Genomic DNA, 24,740 nt, shown 5'->3' on the forward strand with positions numbered 1-24,740 from the left:
TCTGTAACTATTTTTTTCCACCCAGAGTTGTAGTTAAAGTGCATGAGACAGAGGTTTTATTCCTAAAGAGCATATTTAATATTATTGCAAGATTCTGTAATATTCTGTAGTTTGAACATTAACACTGCGTTTAAACATAGGAAAAGAAAAAGAAAATGACTTAAATAATGACTCAATTAAAATGTATTAAATAAAGTTAAAGTTAAATAAAGTTAGATAAAAAATGTACATAAATGTGTAAAAACCAACAGTTCTTAAAGATAAAAAGCAAATGTACAGTATTAAAAAATGAAATACAACTCAACTGTATTTAAAAAGTATACTGCACTTGAAAAGTAAAACATACGGTACTGGATTACAAAAAAAAGTATCAACAGGCTGTACGCATAGCTACTAGCAAGTCAGATGGGATACAGTCCACTTTCTGGACAAAGCAGTCAATCGCTACTAGCAAGTCAGATGGGATACAGTCCACTTTCTGGACAAAGCAGTCAATCATTTTGCAGTGAGACCTGGCAGACTCTCTCCGACATCTGAAGAGAATAAGAAGTGAGCGTGTGTAGCAGTACCTGGTCTGTCTTCAGTAGTCATCGTTTCTCTCATGAAGGGGCAAAGTCCCAAGTTTGTAGTCATTTGCTGCCCCCCTTTGGTGGAAAATCTCTATTATGATCAATTATTTTCTTACTTTTTAAACTGTATATATGTATCTGTGATTCTTGTTTTGCCAGCCTATCTCAGTGAGACATTTCTAAAGGACTCATTGAGATTAAAATCTAAACCTTGCCATGAAGTCACAATACCACCTCTTATCTGGTTAAACAAAGGGAAAAGGAGAGAAAATATCTGAAAGAAAACTGCTTCAATTCCATCAATCTATTTTCTATAGCGCTTGTACTCATTAGGGTCGTGTGGGAGCCGGAGCGTCTCAGCTGATTTGGAGCAAGATGCGGTGCACCCTGGCTTGGTGGCCGGCCAATTGCAGTCATTCATTTCCATGTTTAAAAAAAAAGACCAAACCAATGCCTTTCTTTTTCTTGAGTCAGAACCTTTTATTTTTAGTATACAGACCAGTGTATACCTGTCAAAAGTACTGTGCATATAAAAAGTCCACACACCCTAGTTCAAATGCCAGTTTTCTTATGTAAAAAAAAATTAGACCAAGATAAATTATTTCAAAACTTTTTCCCATCGTTAATGTGACCTATAACCTGTACAACTTAATTGAATAAAAACAAAGAAATCTTTTTGAGAGCGAAAGTGAAAAGAATCAGCTAAGATAATGTGGTTGCAGAAGTGTGCACACCTGGCGGTGTTCGGATGTGTTCAGATCAGATGACTTTCAAACAGTATGTATCACTTTTCTTGTTTATGCTGTTTCAAAAAAAAACAAAAAAAACATTTGCATCAATTACAACAAAATATTACAAAAAAATTCCCAAAGGGCTTGCCGTGCAGTCAACCAAATGTTACAAATGCAACATTGTTTAACCATCAATGATCAGAGGCTTGAGAACTTAAGCCAATGCAAGTACAGCACACGATAAACACTAACATACCCATTGTTTGACTTCATGAAATTGATTATTTTTATGTGTGGTAAGGTTTAGACAAGCACTGCAAATGAAAGCGTGACATTGTGCAGTTAAAATTGGATGTTTGTTGGTAAGAAGTATGTTGAGTACAGAAGTACAGTACTACTTAATACTTTTAACAGTGCATACCGACAAAGGAACTTCAAAGCTCAAGTTTGTCAGCCTTCCCACAGACATTCTTACGTATTAACTTCAGCAGTAGCTGTAAAATGCCAGTAGAGACAGTAGTGCTCTGCGATCACCTTGTTAACCCTCTAGTACGTCTGTCAGGCATTGTCAAGGTGAGTATTTACTCAAAGTTTTATTCCACAGGAGTTAACTTCTCTTTGTACTTGTATGACAGTTGAGATTGTTAAAATGTCAGTTAAAGGTCCCATGCTATAGTTTTTTCATCACTTATGATGTCCTTTCATCGCGTTTGCAAGATAATTTGGGTTGGAAATGCCCAGAATGTCCTTTGTCAAGCTATTGGTCAATAGAGACAGCTGGATTTCTCATTCGTATTTAATATGTCAATAAGTTTTGCTCTGATTGGACTGCTGTTATTCCATAATTTAAATATGGAATACAGGTTTTCTTTGATTGGTCCTTGGCGCTATCACGGGATTGGAACAGACTGTGTTTGTCTTTGGAAGTTCCATTGTATTCAAATGCCTGGATAAACAATGACTAAGACAGCATTTGACATTATGGCTTTCACTTTGGGACAGGCTATTATTCTGCACTGCCTTGAATGATATCCCTAATTTTTTGTGCGTCTGTCTGCACTCCTTCATTGTTCGGGTCAATCTTCAAAGCAGTCTGGTATTCTTGTAGTCCTGTGAAAACAGATGAGTTAATATCATAGATAGTCACATATGGGTGGTTTCTCAGGCAAAACCAACTGGTCCGAACGGTAAGTGGCTATGTGGAGACACTTCCATAGAGAGGAGTTCTCGGTTTACGATATACTGTACAGCATTTCGGACTTATGGTCTCTGTTTTAATTTGGATTGTGTTTGGTTTCGATTCATGTTTTCCCTGTGTCCCGTGTTGCCTTGTGTGCTCATTCAGTTATTGTGTCTACCTGTTCTCGTCACTTGTGTCGACCAATCAGCTCCCTCCAGCCACTCATGTCTTGTCCAGGTGTTCCTCGTTGTCTCGTCAATTTATATGTATTTAGTTCCCTAGTTTCTTTCAGTCCTTGTTGGTTCATTGTCAAATGTTAATGTCATATGTCGAATGTCAGGAGTTATCATCGTCCGTGTTTCCTTAGCCCTGTCATGTTCCTCTCTCCTTTGTTCCCTAGTGTTTCTTTGTTACTTTGTGGTTAGATTTTGGACTTGGTTAATTTAGGATTTACATTTTTCCATGGTCCTTGTTTTCCTTTGTTTGCTTTGTTTCCCTGCACTCCTGCCTTGCCTCCCTGCTTCCCTGCACTTGGGTCCTCAAAAACCTCCGTACGTGACAAATATTTCGTCATGCAGCACAAGATTATACTGTTTTTCATTTGATTATTATATATTTATGGCCTTGAAAGGTTTTTCCTCCAAATATAATTAGGAATGATACTTTACTACAGTGAATGCCCGCATATTTGCAGTCCGCCCATCGCAAACACTCAAGATAAAGCAATAAAAGCATTACTTTGGCACCCTCTTGGGGCACGGTGCCACGAAACTATGTTGAAGTATGTTGAGGAGCTTCATTTAGACAACAATAGGCTAGTGATTTACCGCCATCTTGTGGCATTTTGATACCCAGGACCTATGTTGAAGTAAATGGCAAAGTTTCATTTGGACAAAAATAGTGCTTTGCCACCATCTTGTGGCATCTATAGGAAATTATAAACCTTTTTGAGGGGGGTCAAGTACTCGCAGATTTATGTTATTTGCTGCAGGACTCAGTTCCTATCCTCTACAAATACCAAGGGTTCACTGTACTGTGTTAGTGTAGGTCAGTCATGGTCCACCGTACATTCCAACTCAGAACTTCGTTGTTAACTGAGAAACTCCTGTCGCCATGTTCCTCGACATTGTAACTACACATTTAGCAGCCTTTTAACTGATATTGATTTAAAAGTTCTGTTCTCAACAGAATTTAGTAGTATTTTTATGATACACACATTGCCCTATTATTGATGGAAATAGATGTTTATGTTATTTTTTGATCTTGAAAACTAGTTTTTTTTTTTTCATGGAAGGCTAGTGTCTTCAGCCACTGCCATTGAAGTGACTTGCTGTATGGTAAAAATAAAATAAAATAGTTGATACTATAGTCTGTAAATTGTCAAGTTGCCAAAAAGATAGACCAGTTTGAACACTTTGCATACATTATCCTATCAAAGTCTGATGAAAAGAGTTGCTATTTAGTGGATTGTTAATGAAAACACTCAATATTTTCATAAACTGCACACAAGTCAGACTGTGAGTGTGGTGCATTTCAGACCTTCCGCGTAGAGCTGGAGCTGGCAGAAAGCAGAGCCTCGACGCACATGAGCTCTGGCTCGAGCAGCTGCATTGGCAGAAACGGCTGGAGTCAGCAGTTCAAGAGCCTGCAGAGAATGATCTACTTCAGTCTTGTCCACCATCACACTGCATAATCATAAAACCTGGATTGGATACAAAAATTAATCAGAGCCCCTTTTCTAACCTTACCTGAGTCTAGTGTGGTACTTGACTACAGGAGCCTGGACCTGACTACTACTGTGCTGTTTTTCTTTCCAATATCAATAATTTATTTAACATAGAATGACGATCAGTGTGTGGTCTGTGATGGACTAGCAACCAGTCCAGGATATACACACCACTAACGGCCAGCTGGGATAGGCGCTGGTTACCTGTTATCCAAATGAGAACACGTGGTACAGAAAAAAGATCAATGCTGGCATCTTTCGGCCACCTCCATCATCCTCAGGTTAATGTCTTTTCATGTTATAGGTGTAGAATTATACTGTAGTATAGTAAGTATAGTATTCTCACAGTACATTACTATGATTACTTTACTCTGGCAGTGTAAAGTTTTATGACCAGTATCAACAAATCATATGTCTAAATCTTACCTACTGTGCTTACTTTGCAGGCTATCTCAATCTGTCTGTGACTGGCAGTGCCAGTATTTTGTCTGGGCCTCCAATTTATTTTCCAACACGATGCTTCACGAGATGTGTCACTAAAAAGGGCTCTGCTGTACAACTTGTCATGAGGGGCTTATCTTTTAAACTAAGACTGATTTCAACCCAAAAAGTGTGAAAATATGCAGAACCCATTCTTAATGGGGGTATTGAATTGCAAAGCATCCCATGCCAGTTGCATGAAAATCTCCTACTGTATGTAAATCTTGCATATCACATGCGTTTCATTTGATACTTGCAGTACTCAGTATCTGTACTTGTGTTAGGTGTACCCACACACAGACATAATATAGATATATAGACCTCAACTTGAGCACTGAATTGTAAGTCAACGTTGCCAATATTTAGTGGGTACGGAAAGTTTTCAGACCCCCCATAAATGTTTCACTCTTTGTTATATTGCAGCCATTTGTGGAAATTATTTAAGTTATGTTTTCCCTCATTAATGTACACACAGCACCCTATATTGACAGAAAAAAAGTCCATCCATCCATTTTCTGAGCCGCTTCTCCTCATTTGGGTCGCGGGCGTGCTGGAGCCTATCCCAGCTGTCATCGGGCAGGAGGCGGGGTACACCCTGAACTGGTTGCCAGCCAATCGCAGGGCACATAGAAACACACAACCGTTCGCACTCACATTCATACCTATGGGCAATTTAGAGTTGTCAATTAACCTACCATGCATGGTTTTGGGATGTGGGAGGAAACCATAGTGCCCGGAGAAAACCCACGCAGGCACGGGGAGAACATGCAAACTCCACACAGGCGGGTTGAACCCCGGTCCTCAGAACTCTAACCAGTCGTCCACCGTGCCGCCACAGAAAAAAAGTAATGATTGAAATTTTTACAGATTTATTAAAAAAAGAAAAACTGAAATATCACAGTATTCAGAACCTTTGCTGTGACACTCAGGTGCTGTCCATTTGTTCTGATCATCCTTAAAATGGTTCTAACACCTTCATTGGAGTCCAGCTGTGTTTGATTATACTGATTGGACTTGATTAGGAAAGCCACACACGTGTCTATATTAGACCTTACAGCTCACAGTGCATGTCTGGGCAAATGAGAATCATGAGGTCAAATGAACTGCCTGTAGAGCTCAGAGACAGAATTGTGGCAAGGCCTAGATCTGACCAAGGTTACACAAATAATTCTGCTGCACTTAAGGTTCTGTTAAATATATTCTAGAAGTTATCATTTATTTGCTTAGCTTGCATTAGTATTATGGACGATTTTAGATGTCTCGCCTTCAAAAAGATGACTCAGCATCATCCGATGAAAGGGCACCTGGACCAAGGACGTGATCGGATGTGGTCGGGGAGGTGACAGGTGTTGGTCCAATGTTTTGTGTTGTGTCTTATTGTTTAGAACATTATGTCTGGGAAAAACCCTCCTATTTTCAAATAAATGCAGGAGCGACGGGAGAGATTGGTTAGAGCGTGTTGAGAGGCTGTGATCTGAACAATCTCCCATACGCCCTCCTCATGAGAAAAAGAAACCAGTGTCTTCATTCCTTTTGTGTCTTATTTTTTATAATGTTGGGTAAGATAAATCCAACATTAAATTGGTCCTTCGAGCTGGATGTCAACACACCCGAGGATTCCAGTTGTGGAGCCGACTTCCAGTTAAGAGACCGTGGCCACGGCAAGTAAGACCCTTTACGGGACTGGTCTTCGTTCTCCTCAACTGGGATCTGAAGGTTGATGACAATCCACAGGATTGAAGACGACTGGTGAGTTAAATTTAAAAAAATTTTTTTTAGGAAACAGGATGGCGGAGTCCACAAATTCCGCGAGGACGGCGGAGTCCTGTACGTACTTAAATTCCGTGTTTAATAAACCCTGTGAATACTAGTCAATGGCAGGTAAAATAAAGAAACTAGGAAAGTTTCGTGGCGTCGTAGTTAAATTCCGTATAGGACGGCGGAGTCCTCTAATGAGCTGTTGACAAACGTAGTTAAATTCCGTATAGGACGGCGGAGTCCTCTGACGAGCCAGTGTGAATGAAAACTGTTTGAATGAGAGTGTAAATGGGAAATGGGAAACCACTAGGTTTTTCATTCCATACCAAAACAGTGGGAAAGTAAACGGTGGACTTTTGTGGATGCAAAGGCAAGAATTCTCCACTCGAAAGAGTTGAAGTGAGAATTACCACAGAAAGTAAATTTGAATCACCGTCCTACTGAAAAAAAAACAGTGTTCTAGACTACCCTAGGTAGTATTACACTGAACCAAATTCTTTTCAAATGGGAAAAAATCTTTCAAAAAGATGACTCAGCATCATCCGATGGAAGGGCGCCTGGACCAAGGACGTGATCGGATGTGGTCGGGGACGTGACAGGTGTTGGTCCAATGTTTTGTGTTGTGTCTTATTGTTTAGAACATTATGTCTGGGAAAAACCCTCCTATTTTCAAATAAATGCAGGAGCGACGGGAGAGATTGGTTAGATAGTGTTGAGAGGCTGTGATCTGAACAATCTCCCATACGCCCTCCTCATGAGAAAAAGAAACCAGTGTCTTCATTCCTTTTGTGTCTTATTCTTTATAATGTTGGGTAAGATAAATCCAACAGGTTCCTAAGAGCACAGTGGCCTCCATAATTCTGAAATGGAAGACGTTTGGGACGACCAGAACGCTTCCTAGAGCTGGCCGTCCGGCCAAACTGCGCATTCGGGGGAGAAGAGCCTTGGTGAGAGAGGTAAAGAAGAACCCAAAGATCACTGTGGCTGAGCTCCAGAGATGCATTCGGGAGATGGGAGAAAGTTCCAGAAAGTCAACCATCACTGCAGCCCTCCACCAGTCGGGGCTTTACCAGAGTGGCCCGACGGAAGCCTCTCCTCAGTGCTAGACACATGAAATCCCACATGGAGTTTGCTAAAAAAACACCTTAAGGACTCCAAGATGGTGAGAAATAAGATTCTCTGGACTGATGAGACCAAGATAGAACTTTTTGGCCTTAATTCTAAGCGGTATGTGTGGAGAAAATCAGGCACTGCTCATCACCTGTCCAATACAGTCCCAACAGTGAAGTATGGTGTTGGCAGCATCATGCTGTGGGGGTGTTTTTCAGCTGCAGGCACAGGACGACTGGTTGCAATCGAAGAAAAGATGAATGCGGCCAAGTACAGGGATATCCTGGAAGAAAATCTCCAGAGTGCTTAGAACCTCAGACTGGGCCGAACGTTCACCTTCAAAAAAGACAATGACCCTAAGCACACAGCTAAAATACCAAATGAGTGGCTTCAGAACAACTCCGTGACTGTTTTTGAATGGCCCAGACAGAGCCCTGACTTAAACCCAATTGAGCATCTCTGGAAAAACTTGAAAATGGCTGCCCACCGTTCACCATGCAACCTGACAGAACTAGAGAGGATCTGCAAGGAGGAATGGCAGACGATCCCCAAATCCAGGTGTGAAAAACATGTGGCATCATTCCCCAAAAGGCTCATGGCTGTATAAGGGTGCTTCTACTAAATACTGAGCCAAGGGTATGAATACTTATGGCTGTGTGATATTTCAGTTTTTCCTTTTTAATGAATCTGCAAAAATTTCAACAATTCTGTTTTTATTTTCCTGTCAATATGGGGTGCTGTGTGAACATTAATGTGGAAAAAAATGAACTTAAATGATTTTAGCAAATGGCTGCAATAAAAAAAAAGAGTGAAAAGGGGTTCTGAAAACTTTCCGTACCCAATGTATAGTATTGAATGTGGCAAGTTGGAACGATCGGCAAAGATGCCTCATTCATTTGGTGCCAACTGTTTTACACTCAAAGTCTTGGAATTATGACTTGATTATATTGCATACCACCACCAAACAAAAAAATAAATTCCCCTGTCGTACACGATTGTACTCTGACTCTTGTTAGTTGCTTTGATAACTTTTCTCAAACTACTGATATAGGGCTGCGAAAGCAGTATGAAGTGAAATCTTTTCTGCTAGTCCATCTGCAGTAATTGCCATTATTAGCAGTTAAATTTGATATAAATCATTTAATATTCAAATTATTAATCAAAATCAGCTAAATACAAACATTAGTGCTCTTTAGAAAAAAATAACACATAACTACATTTCAGGATCTGTTTATTATAGACATGGATTAAATACCTGTATTTACTATTATGCATCTGGCGGCACGGTGGACGACTGGTTAGAGCGTCAGCCTCACAGTTCTGAGGATCTGGGTTCAATCCCCGGCCCCGCCTGTGTGGAGTTTGCATGTTCTCCCCGTGCCTGCGTGGGTTTTCTCCGGGTACTCCGGTTTCCTCCCACATCCCAAAAACATGCATGAATTGGAGACTCTAAATTGCCCGTAGGCATGACTGTGAGTGCGAATGGTTGTTTGTTCCTATGTGCCCTGCGATTGGCTGGCAACCAGTTCAGGGTGTACCCCGCCTCCTGCCCGATGACAGCTGGGATAGGCTCCAGCACGCCCGCGACCCTAGTGAGGAGAAGCGGCTCAGAAAATGGATGGATGGACTATTATGCATCCATCCGTTTTCTATATTTCCACATTTATCATCACAGTAACATTATAACTTACATTAAAGAGTCAATATATTTCCTTTTAACACAAAAAATAACCGCTTATCCTGACTAGAAACACTTAGTAAAAAAATTCTGATTTTCAAATGTAAACAGACAATATTGTTGATAATAAAAGCCACTGGAAACTTCACATTGAATACCGTAGATCGGATCTAAACTCTCCAAAAACATTTTCTTAACCAGAAATCATTGCATAATCTGTACTGTTCTCAAGTGTGGCATTATTTAAATGATTGTTCAGAGGTTTGGGGAAACACTTACAAGAACAAACAAAAAAAACAGTCCATAATGTCGAATTTCTTCACCACATATATGCATTGTTCCTGTACTCTTAAAAAATTATTATTTTTTGATCTTGTGGAATTTAAATTTGTCCAACCAATCTATAAAGCAAGACATAATCTGCTGCCGGGAAATGTCCAAAATGTTTGTTTGCTGAGAGTGGGTGGCTATAATTTAAGGGGAAATTTAATTTAAAGACAAATTACTCACGAACGTCAATGAAAATCTGTATGTGGGGTGAAATTTAGAAAATTTGGAACAGACTGAATACAGACCGCCAGCACGGTGGCCGACTGGTTAGAGCGTCTGCCTCACAGTTCTGGGGACTGGGTTTCAAATCCTGCATGGGTTTTCTCCGGGCACTCCGGTTTCCTCCCACATCCCAAAAACATGCGTGGTAGGTTAATTGAAGACTCGAAATTGCCCGTAAGTGTGAATGTGAGTGCGAATGGTTGTTTTGTTTCTGTGTGCCCTGCGATTGGCTGGCGACCAGTTCAGGGTGTACCCCGCCTCCTGCCCGAAGATAGCTGGGTTTGGCTCCAGCACGCCCGCGACCCTAGTGAGGATAAGCGGTAAAGAAAATGGATGGATGGATGAATATGGACCTTCAACAATGTCCAAACATACACCAGTTAAAAAAGAAATAAAAAATACATATTTTGAAGAAGAAGGGCTTGTTTAATGAGTTGTAGCAATACTGACTAGTATATTATGCATAAATATATACTGTATGTACACATAGGATAGGAATAGGAATGTGTATTGTATATTGTACTTTGGATAGAATGTTATATTGTATTATATGGTCGTAGTATCTGAAAGGGGTGGGAACAAATAAGTTTATGAGTCCTTTTCATCTAATTTGATCAATAATGTTAAAGACATGGCTGACTGAATTTCCTCTTGAAAATCAATTAATTTTACCAATATGAGTTTTTGAATTATTGGGAGTAGTTATGCATCAGAAGGCCATAATTGTTTCTAAGAAAAAAAATATTCTAAAGGGAAATTTTTAGTTGTCTGAAACAAAGTTTATTTTAATAAAATTATGGTGTTCAGGTGCTGCCTTCAAAAAGGCCTGAATGTGATTTTAGTGTCTATTTTTTAATGGTCTTTCTACTAAAATCCCACCAAATTAGTGTCAGCCTTATAGCGTTCCAAATAGTCTGACCTGAGAGGAGTCCTCAATGGCTTTGTGAAAGTTCCGTAACTTGAGATGACATGCAGCCCTGTTTGAAAACAGAGCTGGGATCTTTCTATTGAGTCTGATAGCCAGGTTGTAGGCGTTCAAAGCGCTCAAGTAGTTTCCAGCTACAAAACAGTCGCTTGGGGGAAACAAACAAAACCAAAAATGAGTGGTCTCATTCAGCATGAATCTGGACCCAGTTAGTAATGATGATGAGAGCAAACTTCACTCACTTTCCTTTCTCTTTCAACCAGTCGGGATTCTTCTCCTCCTCCCTTAAGTACTTCAGCTCTTCAATATCTGCATTGATTACACGCCTGGCCTCGGCTTGTTTTTTCAGCCACTGTGGTTAGCAAAGCGGTACAAGTGTTGGGTGCAATTATTTATTCTTTATTATTCCTTGTTTTGCATTAATTGCTGGGGCTTGGACATTATTACATATGGACTCAAATGTTACCTCTTCTTCCTCCTCAACTCGCGACTCTCTGAGGGCTGTGGGGAAAACTCGAGGAGTGAAGGAGACCTCGATGTTTCCCGGAACTCTCGGTGCCGGAAGATCCTTCTGCTTTGTCTTTCTCTCTACTTTGCTGACATTTCTTGTATCTAAATGCATGAGTACAACTATGTACAGGGCTCAACATAAAAGAAAACACCTGAATATTGTAGTCAGAAAACCTCGAGGTTTCCTTTTACAATCAAAATTTCTATGGCATATTACAACAAAATGTTCCCACAAATGTTGGCCATTGATTGCAAATTTGCCAACGTGCACACACAAAAATGTATATAAAAAAAAATCTAATGTTCCATAAAGCTCATATGTTCACTGGGAAATTGATAAAAAGCTTACTTTGCCAAGCAGGGAGCGTACTCATCAATGTTTAGCACTGTATTACTATTACTTTTGAAATGTACTTGGTTACAATTACAAGTTACCCTGTTGAACAGGTAATAGTAGTGTAGCTATTTAAATTACTTTCTCAAATACAACTAATTCTGTTGTTTCCTCTAAAAAAAAGTGTATTAAAACCATAGATTATGCTTTAATTAACATATTTGTTGTTTACACAAATAATAAACCTGATCTGTGCGTATGCACGGTTAGTGAATGAGGCCCAATCAAGGGGTGACAACTCGTAAGACTTGTACCTTTTCCTCTTTTTGCAGACTTTTCTTTCCTTTTTTTGTAATAAAACCCCACAAAGACAAGATTGATTCCTTACTAATTCTGTCAGAAAAAGACTTGCCAAAACATATTCTACAAAAACAAGCTATTTAACGTTCAAACTGATAAACTATAGGTCTTTTATTTTTATTTTTTTCAAATAGTCACTCATTTTGAATTTGATGCCTGCAAAGCTGGGACAGGGGCATGTTTACCACTGTGTTACATCACCTTTCATTTTATTAATATTATTCAATTGTGTTTGGGAACTGAGGGCACTGATTGTTGAAGCTTTGTAGGTGGAATTCTTTCCCATTCTTGCTTGATGTACAGATTCAGTTGCTCAACAGTCCGGGGTCTCTGTTGTCGTGTTTTGGGCTTCGTAATGTGCCACACATTTCCAAGGGGAGACAGGTCTGGACTGCTGACAGTACTTGCACTCTCACTATGAAGCCACTCTGCTGTAAGACATGCAGAATATGGCTTGGCGTTGTCTTGCTGAAATACAGTGGGTACGGAAAGTATTCAGACCCCCTTAAATGTTTCACTCTTTGTTACATTGCAGCCATTTGCTAAAATGATTTTTTTAAAAAATTCTTCATTACTGTACACAGAGCACCCCATATTGACAGGAAAAAAAACCCCCGGAATTCTTGAAATTTTTGCAACTTATTAAAAAAGAAAAAAAATATCACACAGCCATAAGTATTCAGAGCCTTTGCTCAGTATTTAGTCGAAGCATCCTTTTGAGCTAATACAGCCATGAGTCTTTTTGGGAATGATGCAACAAGTTTTTCACACCTGGATTTGGGGATCCTCTACCATTCCTCCTTGCAGATCTTCACCAGTTCTGGCAGGTTGGATGGTGAAGGTTGGTGGACAGCCATTTTCAATTTCAATTCTCAATTGGGTGTAAGTCAGGGCTCTGGCGGGGCCATTCAAGAACAGTCACGGAGTTGTTCTGAAGCCACTCCTTCGGTATTTTAGCTGTGTCCTTCAGGTGTTTTTTTTTTTTTTTTTTTTTTTTTTAGCAAACTCCATGCGGGCTTTCATATGTCTTACACTGAGGAGAGGCTTCCGTTGGGCCACTCTGCCATAAAGCCCTGACTGGTCTAGGGCATGCAGTTTATGGTTGACTTTCTAGAACTTTCTCCCATCTCCCGACTGCATCTCTGGAGCTCAGCCACAGTGATCTTTGGGTTCTTCTTTACCTCTCTCACCAAGGCTCTTCTTCCCTGATTGGTCAGTTTGGCCGGATGGCCAGGTCTAGGAAGGGTTCTGGTCGTACCAAACGTCTTCCATGTAAGGATTATGGAGGCCACTGTGGTCTTAGGAACCTTAAGTGCAGCAGAATGTTTTTTTGTAGACTTGGTCAGATGTGTGCCTTGCCACAATTCTGTCTCTGAGCTTTTCAGGCAGTCCCTTGGACCTCATGATTGTCATTTCCTCAGAGATGCACTGTGAGCTGTAAGGTCTTATATAGACAGGTGTGTGGCTTTCCTAATCAAGTCCAATCAGTATAATCAAACACAGCTGGACTCCAATGAAGGTGTAAAACCATCTCAAGGATGATCAGAAGAAATGGACAGCACCTGAGTTAAATATATGAGTGTCACAACAAAGGGTCTGAATACTTATGGCAGTGTGATATTTCAGTTTTTCTTTTTTAATAAATCTGCAAAAGGTGCTGTGTGTACATTAATGATGAAAAAAATACTTAAATGATTTTAGCATCCATTTCCTGAGCCGCTTATCCTCACAAGGGTCGCGGGAGTACTGGAGCCAATCCCAGCTATCATCGGGCAGGAGGCGGGGTACACCCTGAACTGGTTGCCAGCCAATCGCAGGGCACATATAAACAAACGACCATTCGCACTCACATTCACACCTACGGGCAATTTAGAGTCTTCGATTAACCTACCAAGCATGTTTTTGGGATGTGGGAGGAAACCGGAGTGCCCGGAGAAAACCCACGCAGGGACGGGGAGAACATGCAAACTCCACACAGGCGGGGTCAGGGATTGAACCCCAGACCTCAGAACTGTGAGGCAGTTGCTCTAACCAGTCGGCCACCATGCCATGATTTTAGCAAATGGCTGCAATATAACAAAGAGTGAAAAATTACTTTCCGTACCCACTGTAAGCAGGGACGTCCCTGAACAAGATGTTGCTTGGATGGCAGCATATGTTGCTCCAAAACCTCTATGTATCGTTCAACATTTATGGTGCCTTCACAGATGTGCAAGGCCATGGGCACTAACACACACCCATACCATCACAGATGCTGGCTTTTGAAGTTTGTGCTGATAACAATCCCCATGGTCCTTTTTGTCCCTCTTGCCAAGAGGACAGAACGTCCATGATTTCCAAATACAATTTAAAATGTGGACTCGTCAGACCCCAGCACACTTTTGCACTTTGCGTCAGTCCATCTCAGATGAGCTCGGGTACAGAGAAGCCGGCGGCGTTTCTTGGTGTTGATATATGGCTTTGCATGGTAGAGTTTTAACTTGCATTTGTAGATGTAGCGCCGAACTGTGTTAAATGACAATGATTTTCTGAATTGTTTCTGACCCTTTACACAATGATGCTGGTTTAGAATGTTTTAATGCAGTGCTGCCTGAAAGATTGAAGGGTATTCAATGTTGGTTTTCAGCCTTGCCACTTAGGTGCAGATATTTCTCCAGATTCTCTGAATCTTTTGCTGATATTATGGACCATCAATGATGAAATCCCTAAATTCCTTGCAATTGTACATTGAGAAATGTTGTTCTTAAACAATTGGACTACTTACTCATGCAGTTGTTCACAAAGTGGTGAACCTCACCCCATCCTTGCTTGTAAACAACTGAGTCTTTTGGGGATGCTCCTTTTATACCCATTCATGACACCCACCTGTTTCCAAGTAACCTGTTCACCTGGGGAATGTTCCAAACAAGTGTGTTTTGAGCATTCCTCAACTTTTCCAGGCTTTTGTTGCCCCTGTCCCAGCTTTTTGCAATGTGTTGCAAGCATCAAATTCAAAATGAGGGAATATTTGCAAAAAAAATAATAACATTCATCAGTTTGAAAATCTAATGTTTTTGGAGTGAGTTACATTTAATGTAGGTTGTGAAGGATTTGCAAACCATTGTATTCTGTTTTTATTTACATTTTACACAACTTCCTAACTGCATTGGCATTGGGGTTTGCAGTTACTCCCAAAACTGACTATAACATAAAGCATATGCAACATACCAACTGGATATTACTCACCAAATTTGACATTTATTCCACCTGACCCGCCATTCTCACAATTCTGTTTCACAGCTTTAACTTCTTTTGAATTATTGGTCTGACTTTGGAGTTTGAGTCGCGCTTCTTCCTCAGCTTTTTTGGTCTCCTTCAGCTGCCATGCTTCGATTTCAACCGTGGTTCTCTCTCGTTCAGCATCCTTTATCTTCTGGATTCTTTCTTGTTCTTCACTTTCAATCTATCACCAGATAAACATGGTTATAAAGGACTGTGCCAAGACATCATTACTGTTTAATAAGAGTAAACTAGGACTGATACAGGAAAAAAATAAAAAAATACAAAATCATTGTCCACTAAACTTTAGGTGCTTTCACAATGGCCATATAAACTGGCATTATGATTGCTTTTCCCGTTTTGCTGCTTTGCGTGTAAAATTGCAATGCAGGGTGAAGTCGACTCACGATTTTGTCACCTTCTGAGTCATAGTAGTATCTGATTTGTAACAGAATGTTGAATGTGTGTGAGCGGAATGTGAAGTTCAACGCCCTCTTTATCTTGAGAGCAATTGTCACTATTACGCTGATGTTGCCATGCATCTAATGATTTGAATGTGTGAAGCTCTAACAGCTTAACGGTGTTAAATTATGGCTCTGCTCTGACATGAAAGTAGTGCATGGGCAATTTTGGTGAGAGCTGGATGAAGGTGCATACAATGTTCCCCCGCTATTCACAGTGGGTGGGGACAAGAGCTCCGCCGCGAATAGCGAAAATCTGCAAATTCTTGACACGACAAGAGGGCGGTAAAACATTACTTTTCTCTAAATGAAACCCCTCATGTCACTTGAACATAGTTCCTCAGCACCAAGATGGCAGCAAAGTACAACTTTTGGCTAAATGAAGCTCATCAACTCATTTCAACGTAGTTCCTTGGTACCACGATGCCACAAGATTGTGCCAAAACATTGCTTTGTTCTCGTCACTAGGCATACAATCAGTATGGAATCTAATGCCTCAGGGCCTCTTTGGTGACATCAATGAAGATTAAAAAAAAATAAATGTTATTTAAAGAACTAAAGGGTTTCTTACGTTCATCATTGTCTTCAGAGTATATTTCTTGTCATTATGCTTTTTTTCCGATCTGTTTTTGGCCTCAGCAGCAAGCTTTTCCTGCATTTTGGACAGAGCTCTCTCTCGGATCTCCCTTTTCGTTTCTTTATCATCTGAAATACAGTGCAGACAGAAAATTGATATCACTAAATAAATGAGATGGTTTTTAAGTTATAGTCATATCAGAGAATTTGCAAATACATTTGACCTCCTAATCCTAAAATGTACCTGTTTTATTTAATAAATGCAAAATGAAAAAATAAAGTTGACTCGTTTCTTCTCTTCAATACATACACTGAACAAAAATACAGTATAAACACAAAACGTTTTTTTTTGCTCCCATTTTTCGTGAGCTGGACTCCAAGAACTAAAACTTTTTCGACAACCCCAATTCCAATGAAGTTGGGACGTTGTGTTAAACATAAATAAAAACAGAATACAATTATCTGCAAATAATGTTTAACCTATATTTAATTGGATACACTACAACGACATTGAATGTTCAAACTGATAAACTTGATATTTTTTAACAAATAATCATTAACTTAGAATTTTATGGTTGCAACACGTTCCAAAAAAGCTGGGATCGGTGGCAAAAAAGACAGAGAAAGTTGAGGAATGCTCATCAAACACCCATTTGGAACATCCCACAGGTGAACAGGCTAAATGGGAACAGGTGGGTGCCATGATTGGGTATAAAAGGAGCTTCCCTGAATTGCTCAGTCATTCCCAAGCAAAGAGGGGGCGAGGTTCACCTCTTTTTGAACAAGTGCGTGAGAAAATAGTCGACTAGTTTAAGGTCAATGTTCCTCAACGTACAATTGCAAGGAATTTAGGGATTTCATCATCTACGGTCCATGATATCATCAAAATGTTCAGAGAATCTGGAGAAATCGCTGCATGTAAGCGGCAAGGCCGAAAACCAACATTGAATGCCCGTGACCTTCGATCCCTCAGGCGGCACTGCATCAAAAACCGACATCAATGTGTAAAGGATATCACCACATGGGCTCAGGAACACTTCATAAAACCAATGTCAGTAAATACAGTTCGTCGCGACAACCGTAAGTGCAACTTGAAACTCTACTATGCAAAGCAAAAGCCATTTATCAACAACACCCAGAAACGTCGCCGGCTTCTCTGGGCCCAGCCGGGCTCATCTAAGATGGACTGATGCAAAGTGGAAAAGTGTTTTGTGATCCAACGAGTCCACATTTCAAATTGTTTTGGACGTCGTGTCCTCCTGGCCAAAGAGGAAAAGAACCATCCGGACTGTTATGGACACAAAGTTCAAAAGCCAGCATCTGTGATGGTATGGGGCTGTGTTAGTGCCAATGGCATGGGTAACTTACACATCTGTGAAGGCACCATTAATGCTGAAAGGTACATACAGGTTTTGGAGAAACATATGCTGCCATCCAAGCAACGTCTTTTTCATGGACGCCCCTGCTTATTTCAGCAAGACAATGCCAAACCACATTCTGCACATGTTACAACAGCGTGGCTTTGTAGTAAAAGAGTGTGGGTACTAGACTGGCCTGCCTGCAGTCCAGACCTGTCTCTCATTAAAAATGTGTGGCACATTATGAAGCGCAAAATACGACGACAGAGACCCCAGACTGTTGAACAGCTGAAGCTGTACATCAATCAAGAATGGGAAAGAATTCCACCTACAAAGCTTCAACAATTAATGTCCTCAGTACCCAAACGTTTATTGAATGTTGTTAAAAGAAAAGGTGATGTAACACAATGGTAAACATCACCCTGTCCCAGCTTTTTTGGAAAGGATAAGATAACTGTGTAAATAGGCCCTTTGTCCTTGACTCCCTTCCATTTTAGTGTAACCGTGCATTTGTTCTTGCATGGTCTTCCGAGACGGGAAGAGGCGCGAAGCAACTGCAAAATTCCTCCCTGACTGTCTCTCTCTGCAAAGATTTCATTAAAATGACAAAACAAAGCCTAGGAAGCCAGGAAAATTAAAACGGTGAAAACGATGCGTAAGCTATATATCAAAAATTCATCCATCCATCCATCTATTTTCTGAGCCGCTTCTCCTCACTAGGGTCGCGGGCGTGCTGGAGCCTATCCCAGCTGTCATCGGGCAGGAGGCGGGGTACACCCTGAACTGGTTGCCAGCCAATCGCAGGGCACATAGAAACAAACAACCATCCGCACTCACATTCACACCTACGGGCAATTTAGAGTCTCCAATGAATGCATGTTTTTGGGATGTGGGAGGAAACCGGAGTGCCCGGAGAAAACCCACGCAGGCACGGGGAGAACATGCAAACTCCACACAGGTGGGGCCGGGTATTGAACCCGGGTCCTCAGAACTGTGAGGCAGACGCTCTAACCAGTCGCCCACCGTGCCGCCTATCAAAAATTCAACACTATATTATTATATCTTTGCATGTTTTCAGCACTAATCTTCAAACATATTTAATGTATTTAGGAACAAAACGGATATCTGCTTCGACCCCCTTTTAAAGAGAGCCTGCACGTGATTGGTCAGAGGTGGGGAGCTGCGGGAGCACACACACCCAAGGTACAGTGGGGCAAAAAAAGTATCAGCCACCAAATGTGCAAGTTCTCCCACTTAAAAAAGATGAGAGGCCTGTAATTTTCATCACACATATACCTCACCTATGAGAGACAAAATGAGAAAAAAAAAAAAATCTGTGTCATTTTTAAAGAATTTATTCACAAATTATGGTGGAAAATAAGTATTTGGTCAATAACAAATGTTCATCTCAATACTTTGTTATATACCCTTTGTTGACAAATGTCAAACGTTTTCCGTAAGTCTTCACAAGGTTTTCACACACTGTTGCTGGTATTTTGGCCCAATCCTCCATGCAGATCTCCTCTAGAGCAGTGATGTTTTGGGGCTGTCGCTGGGCAACACAGATTTTCTATGGGGTTGAGATCTGGAGACTGGCTAGGCCACTCTCGGACCTTGAAATGCTTCTGACAAAGCCACTCCTTCGTTGCCCGGGCGGTGTGTTTGGGATCGTCGTCATGCTGAAAGACCCAGCCATGTTTCATTTTCAATGCCCTTGCTGATGGAAGAAGGTTTTCACTCAAAATCTCACGATACATGGCCCCATTCATTCTTTCCTTTAGTCGATCAGTTGTCCTGGTCCCTTTGCAGAAAAACAGCCCCAAAGCATGATGTTTCCACCCCCATGCTTCACAGTAGGTTGTCATGGGTGTGTGTTCTGGTTGTTGTTTTACCCCTGTTTCGTACACACCGGCTCATGAGAGCATCTTCCCCATCTGTGCCTCGTTTACCCTAATTATCCCATGCATTTAACCTCCTGTCTCATTCTTTCTGGTCGCCAGTTCGTTGTACCTTGTTGTCACGTTCCAGCAGTCCTTGTTTCCACGTCACCGACTCATAGTAAGACTAGACCCTGTTCTGATTATTGACCTTGCCTCTTTGCCACACGTTTTTTGGATACTGTTGCCTTTTCGGATTGCCTGCCTGTGTACTGACCTCTGCTCATATATTAAACCTCTCTTTTTTGAAACTGTCCATCTGTATTAGAGTCGTGCATTTTGGGTCCTGTCCTCTGTTCCGTTCATGACATAGGTATGGTGTTCTTTGGATGCAACTCAGCATTTTTCTTCTCCAAACACGACGACTTGAGTTTTTATCAAAAAATTATATTTTGGTTTCATTTACGATATGACATTCTCCTAATCCTCTTCTGGATCATCCCAATGGTCTGCAGCAAACTTCAGACGGGCCTGGACATGTACTGGCTTAAGCAGGGGGACACGTCTGGCACTGCAGGATTTGAGTCCCTGGCGGCGTAGGGTATTAGTGATGGTAGCCTTTGTTACTTTGGTCCCAGCTCTCTGCAGGTTATTTACTAGGTCCCCCTGTATGGATCTGGGATTTTTGCTCTCTGTTCTTGTGATCATTTTGACCCCACGGGGTGAGATCTTGCGTGGAGCCCCAGAGCGAAGGAGATTATCAGTGGTCTTGTATGTCTTCCATTTTCTAATAATTGCTCCCACAGTTGATTTCTTCACACCAGGCTGGCTACCTATTGCAGATTCAGTTTTCCCAGCCTGGTGCAGGTCTACAATTTTGTTTCTGGTGTCCTTTGACAGCTCTTTGGTCTTGGCCATAGTGAAGTTTGGAGTTTGACTGATTGAGGTTGTGTACAGCTGTCTTTTATATTGATAACGAGTTCAAACCGGTGCCATTAATACAGGTAACGAGTGAAGGACAGAGGAGACTCTTCAAGAAGAAGTTACAGGTCTGTGAGAGCCAGAAATCTTGCTTGTTTGTAAGTGACCAAATACTTATTTTCCACCATAATTTGCTCTCCTTTCTTTGTTCGGACACACGGCTCGGTAACCGCGGGCCTTGGGGATGGAGACTCGGCTTCCCAGCCTCTTCGTGGGCCACTGGTAGGCAATCAGCGCAGGTGCTACTAAAGTATCAGGTACGCTTCCAGCCCAGCGTGATTGCTCTGAAATTGTTAGCGAGTCCCTAAAAAGGCAGGAAGAGAGGCGGTCATATTCTGCCAACGAGGCGTGATGAACAACAATTTTTCTTCTTCAACCTCTTTTGTTTTTGTTTCCTTTTTGTGCATCTTTTTCTTTAACCAAACCTACCTCCTCGCCTCCTGAGACACGCCCAGATAGACCACTCCCAGAGACCAGCTGATCTACGTTCGTGAGTAGACACTGCAAGTGTTTGCACGCTTGTACAATATTAGTGCCTAATAACTTCGGGGAAATTACTAGCTTCACACAAAATCCCAACTTTGTCCTCTCCCTCTCCTGTCCGCACTGGAGCATTAAACGCTCACATTTTCAACTTTAGTCCAACAGACGATGTTCTATTTCTCTTTTTGTACGCCTATTTTCTTTCTTTAGTTAGACCCCCTTTGTGTGTTTCCCTCTAGATCCCTTGTAGATGTCATTAAATATAACAAAAATTCCACTCTTGGTTTTGTTTTGTGTGTGTTCTGAGTTTAGTAAGCCTCTGTCTAGTTGATGAAATAGCCGATGCTGTGGTAACAATTTTCTCAGTATACCCAATCAACAAAAAAAAATCTGTTATCAGGGGTCAATTCAACCAGAGGTTATTTTAGTTGTATAAAACAATTAGCAGCAAGAAATATATTAAGGGCGTTTTAGGTAGTCAACAACAACAACAAAAAATGGCACGTAGTTAACAATTTGGTAAAAAAAAAAAAAAAATTGCTGGTTATAACTTTGTCACTTTAGCGTCACAAGCATAAATCACAAGATTATAGGTTTAACTCCTGGCTGACTCATTCTTATGTGATGAATAAAGTATCTATCTATCTAGTTCAGATACAGTACTACGTTACACTTTCTACCATATAAGGTTAAAAAGTATGACAGTGAGACATGCAATCTTACATGTGCTTATTGCCAAATGCTCCCACAGTTTGTTGGTCCTCTTTGACAAACTGATGACTGCGACGCCGTTTCCAATCTTTGCTGAGCTTTGGTCATCATCAACAAGTTCAGACGGGAACACTTCCAACAGAAATGGTGGGAAATGAACCTATTAAAAAATAATAATAATAAAATCAAAATAATATGATAAAATAGATATTACTTGAAAACAAACTATGGAAATCAAATGATTAATGGTTTTATTTTCTAATAATAAATATTCAGTAACGGCATCATCTAATTTGCAGTACACAAATATATGAGGTTACATTTTTATTTTAATCTGCTAGATGGTTCTATTTGGTCTTTTGTCTCTTTATCCAGATCGGATAACCCGTTTGCACATCAGTACCTCTGTCATTTGAAACGGTGTGGTTAGGACGGTATGATTCTTAAGAGCAGGTGCTCAAATCCAGTATTTCCGACCTCTAAATGTTTTTGGCTCAAGAATCATCTGTCTTTCAATTTTAAGTCAACGTCTTGCTTTTGATTAAAGGTAACATGTTAAGATACTGCAAAAACGTTTCTTTCGGCGATCTCAGCTTTCACCAGCAACTTGTAGGTCCAAGGTATTTTTATTGACAATTCTTCAATATGCATGACACATACGGTGGGTTGAAATTACGGTACTCAGTGTCACGTGTCCCATGTCAAACTCACGTGAGCCTTCTAATTCTGAGGTCATTGGTTCAAATCTCAGCTCCAGCTGTGGACTTTGAATATTCTCCCTCACCGATATATCAGATTCATAGTTTATACTTACAGGCAGGATTATTATTTTTTTGTTATTATTTAAAAAATAAAAATAAAGCTCACTAAGTTAATTGGTGCAATGCATAATAGTTTAAAGTCGATGTAAGGTGTGCGTGGATCAGTTAAGGGAAAAGCCATTGAGCTCTGTTTAGCTGAATGGAGTGAGTTACCTTCAGGTACTCGTCTGACGACACAATGTCCACCTTCTTGGCTCCTTTGAGAGGCACGCTGATGAAGACCGTTGACAGTGTCTGTGTCCACGTGTGGTCCGTCACGAGCAAAGGCATCTCGATAGGGGCCTGCGAGTACAATACAGTACACAGATTCAACATAAACACTGTCGTTGCACGGAAATGATGAGTTGATATTTCTGGTTATGTATTCGCAGTTGCTGTCGAAATCAAACTTTCAAGCCACGCTTAATTCACAATTCAAGACGACTTTGCAAGAGGCAAACGGAAATTGTACGACAGAGTCTCGTCGCTATGGAGACCACGGACTCCTAAATGTTGCCTTCAAGTACGTCGGAGACACGATAGTCGGGGGGAAATGAACGACGGCAGTTACAAGCGCGTTTTGTCGTATTTCTGTGCTCGGATATTTCAATGTCGAGCATAGCATTACTTGATAACATTTAGTAAACCTTCAGGGGTGACGTCATACGTCGAATATGACGGAATGCGGAACGCGAGTATGAAGTACATGAACCCTTGTCGAGTACGCTGTTGCTTGGAAGACATTTGGAATACAACAGCCAGGTTGTATGCGTGGTTATAGTACATTTCTATCCGAAAAGATAGAAAATCCAAACAAAAAAGTATTTCATTGATCCCGTTTAGCGACATACAGATCAATTTCCATCCCTTAAAGAAAATTAATTAACGTTAATAAAAAAGCTGTGAGGATAAAACCCTAGTGAGGATAACGCGGTACGGAAAATGAATGAGTGAAAGTTGACGTATACGTATAACATATAATTCATGCCATCTCATGAATTTATGTAATGTAACTTATAAATTCGTGCACGAACGTTTTGTTGTGGTTTTGGTACTCAGCTGAGCTGCTGCTGAGCAACATCTATGGTGTAAAAGCATTGGTGTCAGACTCAAGGCCCTGGGGCCAGATGCGGCCCGCCACATCCTTTTATGTGGCCCTTGAAAGCAAATCATGCTCGTCAACTTCTGCGATTTTTGCTAAGATCTGTAGCCAAATTCAAAATTGTCATAATAATAAACAATAATGATGAGATATTGAATTTTTCTGTTACCAAACCGTTCTTCTACAGTAACTTAAACAAACTATTACCCTTCAAAACTAGTTATCCCTCAATTTGCTGTGTAATGGTAATAATACGTTTTGGGGATGATAAACATGTATATGGTTTCACTGTTCTAACGGCCTTCTGAGGGAAATCATAACTACAATGTGGCCAGAGACAAAAAAAAAAAAAAAAGACTTTGACACCCCTGGTGTAAAGAAATCATTGTACCTCAGTTTGCTGACTACTACACTACAATCTTATTGCTTGTAGAATATCACTGAAAGAGCTGACACAATATGAACCTTTGCTTCAAGGTTCAATTTCCACTTGGTTGTATCTTTGTTGTTAGGAAACCATTAAATCATAACCCTCGAGAGACAAGAGATAGCGCTTATCCAATCATCTTTGTCTATCACTGATACAAACAAGCATTCAGGTGGAATGTGAGACATCGAAAAATATATAATCAGCACCTAAAAGTGAATGCCTTATCCTCTGAACTAGATAGACTTCATCCAATTTTTTTAACTTCAATAATTCTATTCTCAAAGAAAAGTACTGCAGGATATGTATCAAAGTGTATCCTTTAACTGCATTTGCAAACTGCACTTTTGACAAGTAGAATCACATGCAATAACCTGGCTTGTTAGATGAGCTATCGAGATATTCTACAAGTGCTTATTTTTGCAAAAGACGTCTCAATATTATTGGTACAATGTAATTTTATGTCAAAACAAATAGCAAGAAGAAAAAAAATGACAAGCCACAAGATGCCCTTTTGTGTCTCACGCAACTTCTATATAGTATTACGTTGTCCCTCTTAAAAAAGAAAAAAAAAGGTGACTGAACTGAGTTTTTCGGAACAGTCATGAACAGTAGTCACATGACAATTGTTAAGTATAATAATGTAATGGAATGCAATGTAAATTTGCATTCTTTGTCACTAATACAATCCCAATTCTAATGAAGTTGGGACGTTGTGTTAAACATAAATAAAAACAGAATACAATGATTTGCAAATCATGTTCAACCTATATTTAATTGAATACACCTTAAA

General features: G+C 40.5%; 1 protein-coding gene across 1 annotated transcript; it reads right to left on the reverse strand.

Annotated features, from left to right (window-relative positions):
- Positions 1-1,031: 1,031 nt before the first annotated feature.
- On the reverse strand, positions 1,032-23,768 carry dnaaf4 (dynein axonemal assembly factor 4). The gene is made up of 9 exons (XM_061774590.1): positions 22,593-23,768; positions 21,631-21,778; positions 16,204-16,337; positions 15,139-15,355; positions 11,176-11,321; positions 10,952-11,061; positions 10,704-10,857; positions 4,020-4,125; positions 1,032-2,410 (listed from the first exon to the last, which is right to left on the reverse strand). The coding sequence occupies exons 1-9, from the start codon at positions 22,752-22,754 to the stop codon at positions 2,307-2,309; spliced, it is 1,281 nt and encodes a 426-aa protein (XP_061630574.1). The 5' UTR covers positions 22,755-23,768; the 3' UTR covers positions 1,032-2,306.
- Between the last annotated feature and the right edge of the window lie 972 nt (positions 23,769-24,740).

The sequence above is a fragment of the Phyllopteryx taeniolatus genome, chromosome 5, assembly GCF_024500385.1.
Source record: "Phyllopteryx taeniolatus isolate TA_2022b chromosome 5, UOR_Ptae_1.2, whole genome shotgun sequence".
NCBI classification, from domain to species: Eukaryota; Metazoa; Chordata; class Actinopteri; order Syngnathiformes; family Syngnathidae; genus Phyllopteryx; species Phyllopteryx taeniolatus.